Genomic DNA, 19834 nt, shown 5'->3' on the forward strand with positions numbered 1-19834 from the left:
TATGGTGAAACTGAGATTTTTGTCTGATTTCTTTGAAAATTATGAAAATATAACTGTGAAACTGAACTTTCTTTGTGTGATCTCTGATTCATGTTTATTCGTAACTGGTGGCTTAAAGAGCTATTCTGAGGAAAAACATTTGACAAGATTGAGCTTGTCTGGCGCCCGAACTAATTGTTTTTTTTTATACATACATCTTTCATTTGTTGATTTACATTTCGTTTGGGCCTGCCACCGTTACACCTTCATTATCTCTAATGAGCGAGGCCGCCACACCCCGGCGCTATTCACATGGTACACAAGATACTTTATACTTAACTTTTCTTTAAAGGTACAATATGTAAGAATGTGTTATATATTTCTTTCAATTGTGTACTTACATTATCCTAAATGTTTACAAGAATTTATAAATTCAGAGAAATTCACAATTTTAAACAGTGCCCGTTTCTTGTCACTTGTCGCCTGTCAATGATGTAATATCCGCGTTATCCCTGGTTTCTGCTAGTACTGCCATAGTAACCATGGCAACAGACGTGGACAGCTGCGTAATGTTTAGCGGCACGCTCACGTGGTTGTTGTTTTGTTCAAACATTATTGACCATGGCAAGCAGACTTTGGGACAAAAGGAGAACTAAAACGAGGATCAATATCGGCATGCCATTTTTGAGATGCCGAGAGCTTCTCAACAAACTTGGACTTGACAGAGCTTTAAGACTTGAGGAGACCTATGATCTAGCTTACTGCAAGTCTCATATAGCCAACAAACTAACACAATAAATAACATTATAATTTTCAACACACTCAAATGCAGTTTAGTGTGATAGTGTAACGTTAGACCAAGTGAAACAGCGCTGCGTTACCTCACAAGTTTAATTCGTCAAATAAACGGTCCTGTGTGAGTAGTGATTCAGCACTTGCGGGTCGTTCGGTAGAATGAAATATCCTCGTTCCTTTAATATTTGCGGGACTCGTTTGTCTGTCTCTCATTAGCAATCGCGCCCTGTGTCATACCACATGTTATGTAATGGATAATGTAGAGCGAGGCGGTTGTTATAGCGAATATAACTCCAACAGGCTGATCACATCGGGATCTTGATTCAGCCTGAAGGGGTTGTATTCGCTATAACAACCGCCTCGCTCTACATTATCCCGCTTATTACATGGCTACCTACCAAATAAATCAATAATTTGAAACAAAATATTGATTTAAAAAGGAGTTTATTGATTTAAAAACGATTTTATTGCTTCCGCTAAAGAAAATAGTCTGTTCCGTCTCTACGGTTAGAATCCTGTGTCCATAGCAACGCTCTGTTTATCATGGCAGCGGTGTGTTATCCTTAGCAGCGGTCTGTTATCAAGAAATAATTCTATGCATTCTACATTAGAATTCAACCAAGCCATGTAATAAAAAACATGAATGTATTCACACATCCACAAACATTATTAGATCCTTCAGCATGACGACAAGTTCCATGATTCCTCTTATCACTGCGTCATCAACCTACGCCTTTGCTATTGTTAGAGGTTAGCGACCCCTAGTGGCGAAAATAAAAATGACATATTGTAGCTTTAAGAATAAACCATATTTCATTTTATTGAGACGCATATAGATGCTCACAATCATATTTTAAACAAGTAATTAGTAATAGTAATATCCTCATTCCTTTAATATTCGCAGGACTCGTTTGTCTTTCATTAGCAATCATGCCCTGCTTCATACCACAGTCATGTTAAGAAACATGAATGTATTCACACATCCACAAACATTATTAGATCCATCAGCATGATGACAAGTTCCATGATTCCTCTTATCACTGCGTCATCAACTTTGTTATTGTTAGAGGTTAGCGACCCCTAGTGGCGAAAAAAAAAGAAGACATATTGTAGCTTTCAGAATAAACCATATTTCATTTTATTGAGACACATATAGATGCTCACAATCATATTTTAAACAAGTAATTAGTAAATATATGACTAGTGCAAAACACAGGAGTGAGGAGAAGAAAGAAGCCACACCACCAGAATAACAAGATCCCATGAAATCAACAGACGTGGCTTGTGCTTTACTTTTATTTTCTTTATAACAGCCGATATACTTTGAGCCACATCCTCGAATCATGATCTTCTACTTTCTATTTAACAGCAAGTATGTTTGACTGAACAGTCACAAATAAAAACTCATGTTGATGTCATGGGGTCTTTAAAACATATAGTGCACATTAGTATTTTAAATACCCAAAGAACATTACATTGATAGAGAAAAGACTCATATGATACTTTTAAATTACATTAATTTATTTTTTTTATTTTTTTTTGTACTGATACAAGCACATTATCTGATGATTAAAACAATACAAAAAGGTTTTAGCCAGTTAAAAAAACATTCGTCAGTTATGTAAGGACACAAACACATCCTTCACTCCTCAGATCTGCTGCAGATGAAGTTGAGTTTGTCGTGTTCAGGACGGCTGATCCAGCGCTGATCTCCTCCAGACTGAACTGCTCCAGATCTCACTCCAGACACACAGTCCTCCTCTCCTGAAGCCCAGTTGTGATAGCACACGGTCTCTCCACTCACCCAGTACCAGATGCCCAAAATATGGGAGTGACGTAAACCCAACCACACCGCCTCAGTAGACGCACCTTTAACCACATTCATCACCTCCTCCTGCATCTCCTCTGAATGAACCGAGACCAGATCCGTATAATTCTGTCTGCAGTATCTCAGAGCTTCAGGCCACGTCAGATTCTCTTTGATCAGAATCAGTTTATCTGGACACAAAACAAACCACAAGCAAAAACTAGAGAGAGACTGATCAAAAACAACATGCAGAACAAACACTGTGGAGGAATCTGTCATGTCAGACATGTAGCGTGAACTTTAAGATATCTGGAGGTGATGGATGGATTGTGTGTGTGTGTGAGGATCTGCTCACCTTCATGACACACAAAAGGAAATTGGTTGTTGCAAGAGATGTCTATCCACTGTCTCAGATCATTGTGTTCGATCGCTGTACAGTTTTCATCACCTCCAACATTATTAGGTTCACCAGAGGCCCAGTATCTGAAAGAGGAGTTACTCTGATCTGACCACTGCCATGAGTCTCTGTCTCTGAACAGACCAATCCAGATCCATGATCCGGATAACTTAAGACCATTAATGAAATTCATAACCTGTTGATTCTCATTCTGGTTCCTCACACTGACCAGATCACTGTGATTCTTTCTGCAGAAACTCTGAGCATCTCTCCAGTTCTTCATCGTCTGATTGACAAAGACGAGTCCTGTGTTCGCTGTATGAAGAAAAAAAAGGGAAGGGGGAAGACAGAGAAATGAGATTGGCCCTTAGGCCCAATCCCAATTCTATTTTATGCCCCTTTGCCTACCCCTAACCCTTCGCCTACCCCTTACCCTTGCCCCTTGAAACAGAGTGGCAAGGCGTAGGGATGAAAATATTCCCCTAAGAAATGGGACACCACTACTGCACCGTTACACGTCATTATACGTCGTTGCTAGCGCCTACGTCACAGGAGATGCGCCAATGTTTATCACAAACTTCCAAGATGCCGTCGTCAGCTGTAGTCTTGCGTGAGTTACAGCTATTTTTTTGCATTTTTCTTCTGAAGAATGTTGTGTTCACACCAAACACGAATAGAGCGTCTGGCACGAGTGATTTGAATGTTAAGACACGTTTACGCACGTCTGGAGGTCTTGCGGCGCGAATGAGGCGTTTAGCGCGGCGTGGTGGATGCGAATTCGCCTCATTCGCGCATCCACTTCGCTTCAAACTTTTGCTTTTTGAGCCTTGGTGTGTGTGTCTGCCGCCCTGTGTTTAATTACAAATAAACCTTCGTTTTGGAAATATATCCTCGTCTCAGACTGCCTTCCTGCAATCCACTTTGACAATTACATTATGTGGTTTGAGACATGAGGTAGTTACAGTCTCTTGTGACCAAGGTTATTATAGTTTTGCATTTTTTATTAGTTTTTATTTCATTTTGACCTTTTGTTTTCAAATTCAGTTTAATTATAATTAGTTTTTAAAGTTTATTTTTTATTTTTTTGAAAATGTTTAGTTTTAGTTTAGTTTTTTATTAGTTTTAGTGTTGGCTTTTACCGCAAACTTGCGACTAGTTAACTTTCTAAAGACTTTTTAATGTGTGATTGTGTAAAGGTGTTCACGAGATACCGACCTTTAGCAAACTTGCTTTCATTGAACACTCGTTTTCATGGAGACGCGGGGAGGGGCAGGGGAGGGGCTGTGTGTGTGTGTGTGTGTGTGTGTGTCTGTGTGTGCGCGTGAGTGACAGAGACGGAGGGAGAGCAGGGAAAGGAAATGCAGCTGAACGCTGAACGTTATTTGCTCTATGAAAGACATTGACACAGACGAAAACTAAGGACATTTACTGTATTATTTTATTTTAGTTAGTTTTGCCAAACACACATTACAGTTTTCATTAGTTATCGTTTTTTTGTAATGCCTCGTTTTTCTTTTTATTTCAGTTAATGACAATGTTTTTCCCACCTAGTTTTCGTTTTTTAGTTTGTTTTCGTTTATGATTATAACCTTGCTTGTGACGCTTAGCCGACTCTGCTGTGTGTGTTCTTGTGTTTTAAAGGAGCCGTGGCTTTGGAGACTCTGAAGGGAGGGTGGGATCTCATTCTTTCAAAGCTAGCTTGATATTGCTGACCTCTCCGAAATTGCCTACTCTACCTTTAATTTATAGGTTAAGACTGTGTGTGTTATAGTCAGGGGGCCAATTCTGAAAAGGGCTTCCGTTAAGACTTTTGCGGACATGTTTTGGTACAAGCTGTCAACCTATTTTTTTAGTTAGAAGACACCCATAGGTAAGATATTAGGGTGGTTGTCAAGCTGAATTTTTTTTTTTTTTTTGTGACTTGTACAAGCAATTTCAGGCCAATTTTTTGGTTTCCTGCTCAACACGACATGCCAACAGTAAACGTTGAATATCTCCACAACCACAAGGACCATATTCATACAAATGGTATCAAATGAAAGCCAACACTCATGGGATGTCTGCTGAAGTGTCAGAATGAACATTTATTGTACAGTGTAAGAGACAATAGAACTAGAACATGAAAAAAACAATCTCCGCCTAAAGAGAACCAGTTTTCAAAGTGAATATCAGCTTGGAAACATAACCTAGTATCCCAAAACCTCTATCAATCAGTACCCATATCTATGAGAATGAGTCAAGCCAAGTTTAAAGCTTGTAGGGAGAGACAGTGCAATGCTGCACAAGTTATAATACTTTAATGTCAAGGTGGAAATTTAGAACTGTAGATGATGGTCTATGGTGCTATTTGACTTAGTGTACCAGGTTGTAACACAAATTATATTTAATTCACATATCACTATAGTTATTAATTCCATCCTAACAAAACTGCTTTCTCACTTCTTTAGGGTTAGGGGTTAGTAACTAGTTAGTAGTAATAACTATGTAATAGTCGTATGGCAAAGGTATGTTTTTCCCCATCAAAGCAGTGGCTCTCAGGTTGTCATTCTCATCCCTTTGAGACTGAATGGATTGAATAAGCAAGGTCAAGCTAAGCGCAATGCAAATAATGGTGTGTGTCTATTATATTGCAAAAATATTGCACAAAATTATACTACAATAATCTCCAGAAAGAGCACAAAGACACCACTTCCTGAAAAATCACTTCAATCAAAGGGCTTTATCTTGGCTATCTATGTTTTTCTTTGGACGCTAGGCTTACAGCTCCCTCTGGATCCATGTTATCTCATCTAAAGGCAAATAATTTTTTCACTACACTAGTCTGATTGGTTTCTGAGTGGATCACTACAATGTCCTCTGACATAAGCTGAGGGCTTTGCTATCTAACAAACTTATTAACACTTTTAGCTATAGCAGACTGTAAAATAGGCAGCTGTGCAGCAAATAAATTAAAAACATAATATTTCCATTACACATCTGCACAAAACTTAATTTACCTATTAGTAAGTAAGCTAGTAATTATGAAAGTAAATTAGCCTAGCTATACACTCACCTAAAGGATTATTAGGAACACCTGTTCAATTTCTCATTAATGCAATTATCTAATCAACCAATCACATGGCAGTTGATTCGATGCATTTAGGGGTGTGGTCCTGGTCAAGACAATCTCCTGAACTCCAAACTGAATGTCAGAATGGGAAAAAAAGGCGATTGAAGCAATTTTGAGTGTGGCATGGTTGTTGGTGCCAGACGGGCCGGTCTGAGTATTTCACAATCTGCTCAGTAACTGGGATTTTCACGCACAGCCATTTCTAGGGTTTACAAAGAATGGTGTGAAAAGGGAAAAACATCCAGTATGCGGCAGTCCTGTGGGCGAAAATGCCTTGTTGATGCTAGAGGTCAGAGGAGAATGGGCCGACTGATTCAAGCTGATAGAAGAGCAACTTTGACTGAAATAACCACTCGTTACAACCGAGGTATGCAGCAAAGCATTTGTGAAGCCACAACACGCACAACCTTGAGGCGGATGGGCTACAACAGCAGAAGACCCCACCGGGTACCACTCATCTCCACTACAAATAGGAAAAAGAGGCTACAATTTGCACAAGCTCACCAAAATTGGACAGTTGAAGACTGGAAAAATGTTGCCTGGTCTGATGAGTCTCGATTTCTGTTGAGACATTCAGATGGTAGAGTCAGAATTTGGCGTAAACAGAATGAGAACATGTATCCATCATGCCTTGTTTCCACTGTGCAGGCTGGTGGTGGTGGTGTAATGGTGTGGGGGATGTTTTCTTGGCACACTTTAGGCCCCTTAGTGCCAATTGGGCATTGTTTAAATGCCACGGCCTACCTGAGCATTGTTTCTGACCATGTCCATCCCTTTATGACCACCATGTACCCATCCTCTGATGGCAACTTCCAGCAGGATAATGCACCATTTCACAAAGCTCGAATCATTTCAAATTGGTTTCTTGAACATGACAATGAGTTCACTGTACTAAAATGGCCCCCACAGTCACCAGATCTCAACCCAATAGAGCATCTTTGGGATGTGGTGGAACAGGAGCTTTGTGCCCTGGATGTGCATCCCACAAATCTCCATCAACTGCAAGATGCTATCCTATCAATATGGGCCAACATTTCTAAAGAATGCTTTAAGCACCTTGTTGAATCAATGCCACGTAGAATTAAGGCAGTTCTGAAGGCGAAAGGGGGTCAAACACAGTATTAGTATGGTGCTCCTAATAATCCTTTAGGTGATTGTATATCTGGTAAGTATATAGCTAGTTGGAACACAGTTTAGCTTACCTGTTTCTGGCAACATTTGATGGTAGAATGGTAGAATCTTGAGGTAAATGTTTGTGTAGACAAATAGATCAAGTTAATCTGTTGTGTGATTGTGTGATTCACTCCTTTATAAAGTTTTGTTCAGACTGTACTGTTGACACCTGCTGTGATCATCTTCTCTGGATCTGCTGCCTCAATCTGCTGCCAAATCACAGCTGTGCTGACACAACAGTGCCCCTTGTGGTGTGATACTCTTGTGGTATTTATTGATTATTATTTTTTAATGATCATGCTTGCACATAAGTTGGATTATATTGCACATTTGCCCAAAATTACAGTAGGTAACATGGAAGAAAATGGAAGCACTTTGGGGAAAAAATCCGCTTTTACCACTTTTAAGAATATAGTGTTAAAATGGACAAAAAAGCATTTTCTAAGCTGACAACCTGGCTAGAACACATGTTGAGGGGTTAAATATTAATACTGGATAGGTTGTATACTTGTACCAAAAAGTGTCCAACAAAGTTTTAATATCAGTTTTGGCCCCCTGACTATTAGTAGAAACTGTCTTGAAGCCGTCATATTTGGTATATGGTGCATCTATAAATGAACGGTAGTTTTAAATAGCTGCACTCACTGTTGTTGCAGATGAAATGACGAGTATCACTACATGACAAATCATGAAATTGTCCATTTGACATTATTCCACAATCTCTGCCTTCAGGTTGTCCAGTAGCCCAGTAAATTATCAAGTAATCTCGGTTCTTTTTACTGGAACTCTTGTATAACTGAACTGTACTAACTAAGCTTTTGTCAGTACAACATACTATCCCTATTTCACTTTACTTTATTTTCTTTCTTTTTTTAAGGCAGTTGGTTTGCATGCTTTTAAGTAAGTCTAACTAATTAGATTTTACAGTACAGAATATGGTGTATCTTTTATAAATGAATGTTTATTGTGATTGTATGGAGCTGCACTTACTGTTAGATGAATTGCAGATGAAAGTCAGGCTGTTACTACATGACGCATCATGCCATTCTCCATTTGTCATGAAAGCACACTCATCTTTGCCATCAGGTTGTCCAGATCCCCAGTTCAGATAGAGCGCAGGTTCACCTGAAGACCACTGCCATTTATCAGCATTCGTCTTCTGCAGCCCAATCCAGACACGTCCATCATTCACACTCTTCTTCAGCTCGTTCATGTCTTTCATGTTGTGAACGGTGGCCAGATCTGTGTAATTCTCTCTGCAGAATCTCTGAGCTTCAGTCCAGGTCTTCCACACGTTTATAAAGTGATACTGACGCTGAACACATTCAGATACGGAGCAGAGAGCTGTGAAAGAGAGCGTTTGATTTAATGCTTTTCATAACAGGGTCAAACCTGATGAAACTATAAACCATAAATAATACAACAAACACACTCACCAATGAGAAGAAGAATCAAATATAGAGTTTGGTCCATTTCTGAGGATTTCCAGATTCATTTTGGAGTAAAATATGACAATTTATTTTAGTATCTGAACAGCAGCATGAATTCACTGTACATAATCATTCAGACAATATTAACATCAGAAAGTGTAATTGTGTAATTGTGAAGAATGAACATGTTCTTACTTTAGAGGTCGTGTGTTTCTGTCCTGAGTCTGATGTTTCTTTCTGCAGATTTACACTACGTGATTATTATATCTGCTCTCATCCCTCATTCAGCTCATCACATCATTTGTTTATTTCTCTGAAAACCCCTATTTCATATTTTACTTCCTTGTGTATTTGTCCACCCTTGTCTTTCCCTTTATTTGCATATTGACTTCTGTGTCAGTCAGTATTAGTCTATAATATGGACCTTATGGAATCAAAAAATTATTTGAACATTCTAAATTAATGCATTGAACATTCACAACTAAACAGCAGCTTTAATGACATTGCTGGACTGCATAACTCGTGTTATATTACTGATCATCTTAATATCGTCATCCATCCACACTTGCCATCTTTGCACTTCACCATTTGTCTACTATAGATGTTTCCTTGTATTTGGCCCAAGTGTTCAAGTGTGTGTAGAACTTTTGATTACCTAATTTGACACACTTATGGTGTTGTAAAAATGCAAGTGTTTATTTTGATTTTCAAAGCTTTGCATTTTTAACCCTCATGTGGTCTTCGGGTCAAGATTTTCTTTTTCCCAAAAAAAATAGTTAATGTTATCGCATTGGACTGAAACTTAGTGACTTTGTTCCCAAAGGGTATAACTACTTCTCAAATGTTTTTTGAAAATTTTCGTACTTTTTTAGGGGGGGGGGGAGGGGGGGGCATGGGGGGGGGGGCATGGGGGGGGGGGGGGGGGGGGGTTGTTACCTTGTTACACTTGTGGTCTTCCCAGGTCAAAATGACCGGTCTATAAAAAATACTTATAAATCACTCATTATACCATGTTTTCACCCAATCTTGGATTCAATCTTTTTGTCAACTTGTTCTCTTTCAATTAGGACTGGTTTTATATTTCTATTTGCATCTGATTAATTGTAGGCCTCATTTATTTGACAGTAGGCATCTAATTTTTTGAGTAAAAAAAAACATTATTTTTGAATAATTTTGGAAATATTAAATAAAATCTGAAGAAAATTGGCACTGTTGATCACACTAGTCTACTTTAATTTTTCACCAGGAATTTTGTTTTGAAAAACTTTTATTTTGTACAATATGGCACAGAGTTACACTTGTGGTGTTCCACTGGGCCATTGAGAGCCATTGTGGGCCATTGTTTCAATGGGCCATTGAAAGTGAATGGGAGAGACCAATGCAACCAATGAATGGAACAACACAAAATAGATATAATTTTAAAGCTTAGAATCTCAGCTTTTTAATGAATCTAATCACTTTGATCAACTCCTAAGGAGAGCTGAGTTATCACTCTAAAGCAGAGTGTACCCCCCGCAGGCGCCACCTAGCTGCGAAATAAATAATCATAATATTTTTCAAAACTATTACCTTGATCAACTTAAAATAGGTGTCATTTGAAAGCTTAGAGTCTGAAATTTACAATGAATGTAGCCAATTTGATAAACTCCTAAGTAGTGCTGAGTTATTTGCTGATAAATAGAAAAAAAATAAATCATAATTTACAAACTACTTTTTTGTACTACATTCAGCAATATGTCAAATACATCATATAGCTCAGATAGTCCTGTGTCATATGTCATTTGAAAGGTCTCAGTGAGTAGAATACAGCAAGCATAATTGTTTCAGGCTTTTTACTAACCTTGAGCGAGGTTTTTGTAAAAGAAGACCTTCAAGAGACCCATGTGTAAACCATATATGCATGATGGAATTTTAGACACATTTCCGCTCGTAACTTCATGAAACATGCTCCGATTGTGGAAAATGACACATCATTATTTACAGCAGATGCTTACAATTAAGATGAGTCCAAATTGCCGAGTTCACGCGCATAGGTTTAGTTACCTATGATCACGCGCGTGAACTCGGCAATCGACTACTTTGGACTTCAACCGAAAAACAGGATGTAAACAGGTATTTGCGCTGGCTTAAATAACATCATTTTTATACATATCTTTCACATCTACTGCAGTCAGATCCACTCGTGTTCACTCAGAAGGAATCACTCACATTTTCTGTGCACTTGTAATGACACATCAAGGATGTTAAGAGCCTAAAAGCAGGTTTAGTACTTGCCCCATTGAAGTCAACAGAGTGCAAATTTTAAAAATAGAATAACTCGGTGTAGGCAACACCGATTTTTGTAGTTGTTCTCTGTATTGACAGCACTCCAAATGTACAATAAAATGAGCTCAATGTTAAAATTGACCGGAGTTCTCCTTTAACTAAATGATAAAAAGCATTTGCAAATGTTGTACAAATGACAAAATACACATACTCGTCTTTGCACCAGTAAAATGTGCTCACTTATACCCTGCTGTGTGCACATACTCTCTAGTGGCCAAGTGTATTTGGACAGACCGCATGTTTGAGTTTCTCTGTTTTGGGCCACTTTTATCTGTTTCTGTTTGACCTGAACAGAGAAGGGTTGAGTTCAGTAGTGAAGACTGGTGATACTGGTTACTGAGAGCCTTTAAAGTTTGAATATTGAGAGAGTTTGACTAGTGAGAGAGTTTGGGGCATTAAAAAAGACAAAATGAAGAGGAAGGGAAGACAATTCTTTTTTTTCTTTGGGAAAAAAATAGAAACGTTTTTGCTCATATATAGAAGAAGCCTATATATGAGCAAAAACGGTTCTATTTTTTTCCCAAAGAAAAAAATAATTGTCTTCCCTTCCTCTTCATTTTGTCTTTTTTCCTCTTCTGAAAGCTGAGACCCCTCACATTCACAACAGAGACGAGATAAAGACATGAAAGCTTTCATTCCCCTGAAGTCCATTTCTAATGTTAGTAAAGATTATTAGACTTATTATCCCACTGAAATAATATCATCATCTTCTTCTGCTGTTTCAGAATAAATTAGTTTTTATTTCCTCCGTCTAAATACTTGATTGTGATTGGCTGGAATGTGTTCATTAAAATATTGTTACATTTTTAAGAATGTCTTATTTAGAAAATTCTTATTGTGTTTCGTGTCATACTCCTGCTGTTCTTGGCTTACAGAACATGAACACATTTGCATGTAAACACATCCTCATCACTCATTTGTTTAGGTCCACATTTAGACGTTCAGGGTGGACAATCTTTACATCTCTGACGTGAAACAGAAGCAGAAACAGTGTGTGATTGTTAGGGGTGTAACGGTACGTGTATTCGTACCGGACCGTTTTGGTACAGGGCTTTCGGTACGGCGCACGTGTGTACCGAATGACTGAATGCAATATTTTGTGTGCGGAACATAGGTACATTTTCTTGTTTCCACACGAACATATTAAGTGGCGGAAGTCTCCGCGTTCAGCGCAAATCCCGCCCTGCAGCTGATTCTAAAGTTTTCATTGGTTATGTCAATATGTCAATCACTGTACAGATTGCTCTACACCAACACTGATCTCTAAACCTACCCGTCGTCACTGTAACCTAAACCAATGAAATCGACTGCAGGGCAGGATTTACGCTGAAGTGGTTTGGAAAAAAAAAAATCACAAACCGTGCGCTGTTCAACAGCCACTGTCTATGACAACAACATACACGGCATGCTTCAGCCCAGCCTCTTGCTAGCTAGCGTCATCATGGCCAATGCAGACAAGCTGGAGCTTGAAGAGCCACCCATATCATTAAGGTCTCCTGTTTGGGAACACTTCGGTTTCCCAGTGAAATACGTCAACGGACAAAGACTAGTCGATAAGACGAAAGCAGTGTGCCGACATTGCTCAGTAACGATCGGGTATGTTTTTGGCAACACTTCAAACTTGTTAACGCACTTGAAAAGGCATCACGCAAGTGTGAACATCACTACAACTAGGAAAAAAACTACCGTAATTCAAACGCAGCTCCCGTCGGCATTTAAACAGACCTTTGCTGTTAATTCCGATCGGGCCAACGCAATAACGAAAGCAATTGGTGTTTTTATAGCAGCTGATCTACGACCATACTCGGTTGTTGAGAACAATGGTTTTAAGCACATGATGAAGGTGATTGAGCCCAGGTATGAAATTCCTTCTCGTCCACATTTCAGCCAAAGAGTTATACCCGCCCTTTATGAACAGGCTAAAACTGCTGTTGTCCATGAGCTGTCTAAGGCATCTGCTGTAGCACTCACAACTGATGGATGGACATCTAGAGCTACCGAGAGCTACTTAACAGTGACTGCCCATCACATTACTCCAGAGTGGAACATGGTAAGCCATGTTTTGCAAACCCGCCCCATTTATGAACAACACACAAGCACAAATCTGGCAGAGGGACTTAAGATGACAGTGTTGGAGTGGAAGTTTGAGAGGCCAGGAACTACAATTCCTGTCACAACAGACAATGCTAGGAATATTGTCAATGCAGTCAGTGAAGCTGGACTGGGCCCTCAAATTGGGTGTTTTGCACACACAATTAATTTAGCATCACAGAAAGCAACAGGTCCCAACCAGGTGTCTAGAGTGCTAGGTAGAGTCAGAAGGGTTGTGTCTTTTTTTCACCGTAGCCCAACAGCTGCACATATTTTAGAGAGCAAACAGGAAATGCTTAATATACCAAAACACACCCTTATTCATGATCACCACCCGCTGGAACTCCAGTCATGATATGCTTGAGAGGTACCTTGAACAGCAAGCAGCTGTGTACTCTGCACTGACAGAAAAGGCCCTCAAGAAGAATAAAGAAATAAGCACGTTGTCTGACCAGGATCTGAAAATAGCAGAGGATGTACTTGAGGTTCTTAAACCACTAAAAACCATCACAACACTGATGAGCACTGAATCCACACCTTCAGTATCAATGAAACCACAGTCCTCAACTCTATGGCACCCAATGAGGAAGACAGTCCAACTGTGAGAGAAATCAAGGCTGCCATCACAGAAAACCTGAAGAACAGATACACTGCTTGTCATGACTTCCTCCACAAATGCACAGTTCTTGATCCGAGGTTCAAGGCCCTTCCTCATGTGGATGATGCCTGTTGTGACAGAATCTACAACAACCTCATCACAGAGATTGCAACCATGGAAGAACAGGTATTGTGTTAATTTGTGTGTAAAATATCTTCATTGTATAATTTGAAATACTTGCTGCTTTGAAACAATCTGCGTTGTTAAAAAAGCTTATATAAATAAAGATGACAGTGCCAGTAGTAAATTAAAGTTTTGTCATTTTATTTTGCAGAGTGAGGGGGCCACAGCAGTTAGTTCATCCCCAGTGACAGGACACCCAGAGGCTTCATCTCCTCCTGTCAAGAAGTCAGCCATGGCTGAACTCTTTGGTGAACTCTTCAAGACTCAGGTGGGAAACAAGCCTACTTTGCAGCTGGTGAAGGAAGAGGTTAGCTTATACAAGGTTGTGGACTGCATTTCACTGGATTCAAACCCACTTTAATGGTGGAGGACCAATGAGGCCACATATCCTCATATTCCCAAGTTAGCAAAGCACTACCTTGCCGTACCTGCTACCTCAGTCCCTAGCGAGAGGGTATTTTCTACAGCTGGAGACATTGTAACTGCCAGCAGATCTGCCCTTTCTGTAGACAATGTGGACAAGTTAATTTTTTTGACAAAAAACATGAAAGTTGAATGAATCTGAGCTGGCCTTCAGCCTGGAGCTGTTCATGCTGCACTTTAGACTGTGGAAAAGTTCTTAAAAATCTGAGCAGGTCTAAAAACTGAAACTGTTGATGCTGCACTTTACACTTTGGAAAAGTTGTATATATTTTTTAAATATGAGCAGGCCTACAACCAGCTGGGATTGGTAATGCTGCACTCACTGTAATCATATTTATTTATATTTTTCATTATATTGTAAGAACAATGGGTCGTACATTAATATTAATATTAATATTAATATTAGCTCAAATGATCTATAGGGAATTTTAATAATTAATCATGAATATGATTAATATTTTGTATGTTACAGTTACATTAATTTATCGCAGCTGAACTAGATTGATATATGAACGATTACCATAACGGGTTATGGTTCGTCATTAATACATCAATTGTTCTTATTTCAGCTCGAAGTTATGGGATAACTTTAATGGAATTAATTTAGTTATCAAACAATCTGTTTGTCCAGCGAACAGATTGTACGTAAGATTAAATTAACTCTCAAGGAAAATTATCCTTCCTACAAACACGGGAAAGAGTATCTTTTCCAGGCCTTGAAAAGACACTCTCGGTGTTTGTAGACTAAAATTAGGTTACTTAAATCGTAGCCTACCAAGATAAAGCATATAGCTAAGATCGAACATTTCAGGGACTAAGTAACATGGGCAATTAAAACAGAGTCAGTCAAGGACATATGGAATTTAATAATTAGACTAATACTACATCGAAACTACGAGTATACACAGAGTAAATACATATTTACAACAGAAACATACGGATGAAAACATTACAAGACCAAACGGATAACAGATGAGATAGGGAGAGGATGAAAGGGAGAAAGTGAAACTAAAGTTCAGGATGAGAGAGATCACCGAGATGCTCTCTCTCATCGCAAAAACACAGGTAACCTTTTGAGAGACAGCAAGGAATCAAATCACATTAAAAGTTCAATAAACTTATCTTGCAAAATGGTTCTCTTTGTTGCTGAAGAACGCAGAGTTCATGCGTGTGTCCTAAGACCATCGTGCGTGTGTTTCTTTAAGAAAGCCGGGCTCGCGCTCTTGTGTCTTCTGGTGAGCGCGGTAGCGGGGTTTTCGAAAGAGTCTTTCTCTCTGAGTTGAAGTTGTCTGCTGCGTTTGCTTCATGGAGTCCGAAAATAAAGAAAAGACTTAAAGAAAATTGAAAACGCTCCCAAAGGGAGCCATAAGGTCTTCTCGCTGACGAGGCGGGTTCGTGAAAGTGCAGGAACAAAAACAAGACGAAAGGAAATACAGAACAGAACTGAACGGAACGCGGAGTGTAACCGCTTTTCTAGGGCACAGGAATTTCACTCCTCCCTGGGGCTTGAGCCAATTGGAATGCGAAATTCCAGGCGGGAGAAAAGTTCTTTGTCTCACTATGAGTTTGATTTGCATGTTTTATGGCAGTCTTAGGATCATGCCATTTCTACGTTAAACAATTATAACTGCAGTAAAATGCATTTTATCATAATTTGGTATCCATATCTTTCCTACGGGTATATGGAGGTTTAATTCAAGACCAAATTTGGTATGTTTAAAAGCTACGGCCTAGAAGTACCTTCTTACTCTGTAAGATAAGTATTAAAAGTTCGATTAACAAACTGGGAATAAGACTAACCTAAAATGTGATGTGCATTTACAAGTGGGAATGAAAATTAGACTTTTTTTTTAAAAAGATCCACATGGCATATCTATGATTGCAACGGTGCACATCTGAAACATTATTCCTTTAAGGTTTACAAGAATACAACAACCCATCACAGAGAAGAACAATCGTGGAAAAGAGAAATTACATTCAGGTTTACATATTTCTTCAATGGTTATACATATAGAAAATGTAGGATTTAAGTAGGGTTAAAGATTAACACTGCTCCACTCCTAAAATCTTTGTTGCTGGACATTCCTTTAGGCAATAAAACAGCAAAGTGGGGGGAAGGCAATTGCCAGAGAATATTGTTGAACATTCTCTAACTAAAACACTTCAAGATTAAAGAATACATTTCAAAACCACACCTCTATTATAAAGCCAAATTAAATCACACATGCCTAATGTAATTGTACATAAATTAAAGTATATTCTATCCTAATTTAAACACAAAGGGATGTTTGTGTGTGTGTGTGTGTGTGTGTGTGTGTGTGTGTGTGTGTAGAAAGTTTCAAGTTTCGTTATCTCTCTGTGGTCCAGAGAGGGGAAGGGGGGGTTTGGAATGTAGAACTTTGCAAAGTGAAGAGAATGTATTGACTTTTATTATTCTCCAAGGTGCAATTTAGATCGTAAGAGTCAAGTTGTTCCAGTCTTTATGGAGCCTGGCGTATGATTTGTAATTTCGAAGTCAGGAGGTTACAAGCTCTGATAAGCTTAGCAAAGAACGTTTTGGGCAGGAATGTGCTTAGAAAACACAGAGAGTCCGAATTTGTTAATTCAGACCAACGACGAATGATTCGATAGCCAATGTTGTTACATTCCCCCTTTTCGTCCGGTGAAGTCCGTGTGGACATCGTCGGACGACAATCATCACAATGGTCACATGGCAGGTGAATCATGACAGTCGTGTAGCAGGTGGATCATGACGGTAGGAAGGCAGGTGGTGCTTGGAGCTGAGGATTCAGCTCGATGAGGTTCGGCGTGGTCTCTGACTTGACACCCCCCTTCTGGGGATTCCGTCTGAAACCTGCAAAGGTGCACAGCCCAATGTCGGCGGCGTTCCAGCCTCGGACCGCAGATGAAGTGTTCAGAACGGGCCGTCGAGCCAGTGCTCGGAGGGCTTTGTTGGCAGGAGCAATGTCCATGAGTTGGGACCCCCTTTTCTCACTACGGAGTTCCAGTCCTGGATTCAAGGTGACGTTGAAGTTTTTGGAGGATGGTAGTTTCAGTGCTGTCTGGTACTCTTTGCTGGGAAGCTGGTACCATGTCAGGCCATCAAGGTGTAGGATGGCACCTTTCAGTACTTGAAGTCCCATTTTCTGGTTGAGCATGTTGACACGGCTGGTTGTGTCATGCTGGTCGCGAGTGACAGTGGCGGTGTGCACAGGTGCGTTAGCACGCCACCTTTCACCTGCTATCTCTGCTTGTGTGTGGGTGACTTTGCTGACCAGGGGGTGCAACCCGCAGATTTCTTCAGCGTTGTCTCTGAGTAAGGGTTTGCTAAGGCAGAGATAACAAATGTCTTTGGTCATAGTACACAGGTGTAGGTTTGGAGCTGAGTACCGTTGTGTGTCGCCATCGTGGTAGGCCACCACGTCTGGAGGGCTTATCTTGAGGTGGGTGTTGTTTTCCCAAAACCTGACCTTGCAAATGTCTGTAAGTCTGTAGACTTGGCTTGACTCGATGATAGGCGGATTTAGGAGAAGGCCCACTTCTCTCTGCTCGGGATCGACGCAGAGTGAGATGGTGCTACCCAGAGAGTAGGCCAGGTGTTTTTGTAGAAAGTCAGCTGGCGTGTTGATGGCGGAAACCAGCACAGTTAGCATCAGGCTTAGTATCAGGTATGGTGGGATTACACCTGTGGCTATGCTGTCATTGGAGGAGCTAACCTCCCACAGCATGTCTGTCGTTGGCACTGTAACCAGCTGAGTCTGGACAAAGTCACTCTGTAAGACAGTAAACTGCGGCTTCATGGAGTTTGCGGTCTGGGTCGCTGCATTTACACTGGACACACCAATGTTAAACAGAGTTCTGGCAGCAGCTCCGGTTCTGAGCAATGCTCCCAGGAACTGGCTGGAGTGGTGGTTGGTGCTTAGGAGTCCCGATTGTGCAACAGTCACTTTCTCAAGTTGGTTGAACATGTGTTCGACCTTGGCCTCGGCGTGAGAGAGGGAGTCCTCTGTCCGTCGGACACTTGTCCAGATGTATTGGGCTACGGAGCTGGGGTGGTGTGCTCTGTAGACCGGGCGGGGCTGGATGAGTCGAACATGCACTTGCTGGGGGTAGGTCCTGCCGTCAGTGATCTGGGGTCTCGGTCGTTCTCTCGGTGGCAGCTGTCCTCTGGTTGGCAAACAGTACAGCATGGCGAACCACAGCAGCAACCTGGCACAGACAACAGGGAGAGAGAGAGAGAAAGGGGAGGAAGAAGCCAGCAAGGGTTGTCTTTGATTGGACAGGGCAGTCTTTTTACTTTGTGGGCGGCGACTGGGTTTAGTTCGCCTTGGCCCATGTTTTGCCACATCTTGCTGTCGGCTTGTCGCTTGCTTCAGTGTCTCGTCAGTGTCTCTGGTGTTGCGTTGTGCAGCACATGATGCGTTATAGCCGAACATTAGCAGTTTATCCCCCTTTGTGCGCCGTGGCAGTACAAGCCTTGGCATTGTGATGTCAATCGGTGCACAACTCATAATGTTGTTCTGTACGCGCAGCATGTGCGTTGTGTTATGCAGTGGTCTGAGGCACTGGTTGTCAGTGAGGTCAGACGGCATGCGAGGGTGGTTGGAGGGTTTTGAGAGGTGGGCATTTAAAGTCTTTATGTGGATGTCAGAAGCCCGCATGTCAGTTATGGTTGTCTTTGCAAACAGCGGAGCCAGCGTAAGCGGCTCTGAAGTAGGCAGTTGATCTTGTAAAGTTCTTATGCTGTGTGTAAGCTTTTCAACCTCTAGGGTGGGTGGGTGGGTTGAAAGTGACCACAGCTTGTTGTTTAATGCACCAGGCTTGGCACTGGCTTGAATGAGGTCATGTCGCTGCAGGTCAGTCATGACATTGAGGCAGCAAGTGTCAAAGTCTTTGGTGGGCTGTAAGGTGCAGGGTAGCGGATTCGAACCTTCAGTTGGTGCTGAGTCTGTGTCTTGCTGGCTGGCTGTGGGAGTTCCCATGAACTCTGTGACCTTTGTGACCTGACCGTCTGGCTGTGACTGGAGGGGGCAAAGTTCTCGTACTTGAGCCCAGACTTTGAGCTGTTTCAAGTCCAGTAACGGTTCAAAACGATCTAGAAGGTCTCTGCCGATGAGGAACGGAAAAGTGTCCATTTTTGAGATGAACACGGGATGGACTAGACTCAAAGGACCAATCGTCAGGTGAATGTGGGCTACCTGTTCGAGCCGGATGTCATGTTGACTGTATGACTGTACGTTCAGTTCACAAGTTTGAGGTGTAAGAGTTCGGTCTTGTCTCTTAGCTTCAAATTGGAGTCTTTTGAAAAGTTCATTTGAGATCACCGTAATGTCTGATCCTGTGTCGATCAGGGCTTCCATGCTCACTTCCTCTTCCAACGTGATGTTCAGGTAGAGTTTTTGGGCCACCCCCTTTTTGATTAGGTTGCCCAGGAATGTTGGCATGGCAGGTGTGACGGTCGTTGGGTGGTTAGGACCGGTCTCGTGTAGCTTGCTGTGGAGGCAGTTAGACAGAACAGCGTTTT

The 19834-nt window shown here is 40.8% G+C and overlaps 1 protein-coding gene across 1 annotated transcript; it reads right to left on the reverse strand.

Annotated features, from left to right (window-relative positions):
• Nucleotides 1–1885: 1885 nt before the first annotated feature.
• On the reverse strand, nucleotides 1886–8945 carry LOC307155339 (C-type mannose receptor 2-like). The gene is made up of 5 exons (XM_079865943.1): nucleotides 8886–8945; nucleotides 8697–8735; nucleotides 8251–8604; nucleotides 2937–3293; nucleotides 1886–2772 (listed from the first exon to the last, which is right to left on the reverse strand). Exons 2-5 carry the CDS (start codon nucleotides 8731–8733, stop codon nucleotides 2417–2419), a joined length of 1104 nt encoding a protein of 367 aa, XP_079722069.1. The 5' UTR covers nucleotides 8734–8735; nucleotides 8886–8945; the 3' UTR covers nucleotides 1886–2416.
• Nucleotides 8946–19834: the final 10889 nt, after the last annotated feature.

This window comes from Squalius cephalus, assembly GCF_949319135.1.
Source record: "Squalius cephalus genome assembly, chromosome: 3".
In the NCBI taxonomy this organism is placed as follows: Eukaryota; Metazoa; Chordata; class Actinopteri; order Cypriniformes; family Leuciscidae; genus Squalius; species Squalius cephalus.

Excerpts from the sequence above, each read along its gene's own strand:
- LOC307155339 (XM_079865943.1), bottom strand. The coding sequence starts at position 8,733 with ATGGACCAAACTCTATATTTGATTCTTCTTCTCATTG. Across the intron at positions 3,294-8,250 it reads CATCTGCAATTCATCTAACA|CGAACACAGGACTCGTCTTT; the intron begins GTAAGTGCAGCT and ends TTCTTCATACAG. Across the intron at positions 2,773-2,936 it reads TCCTTTTGTGTGTCATGAAG|ATAAACTGATTCTGATCAAA; the intron begins GTGAGCAGATCC and ends TTTTGTGTCCAG.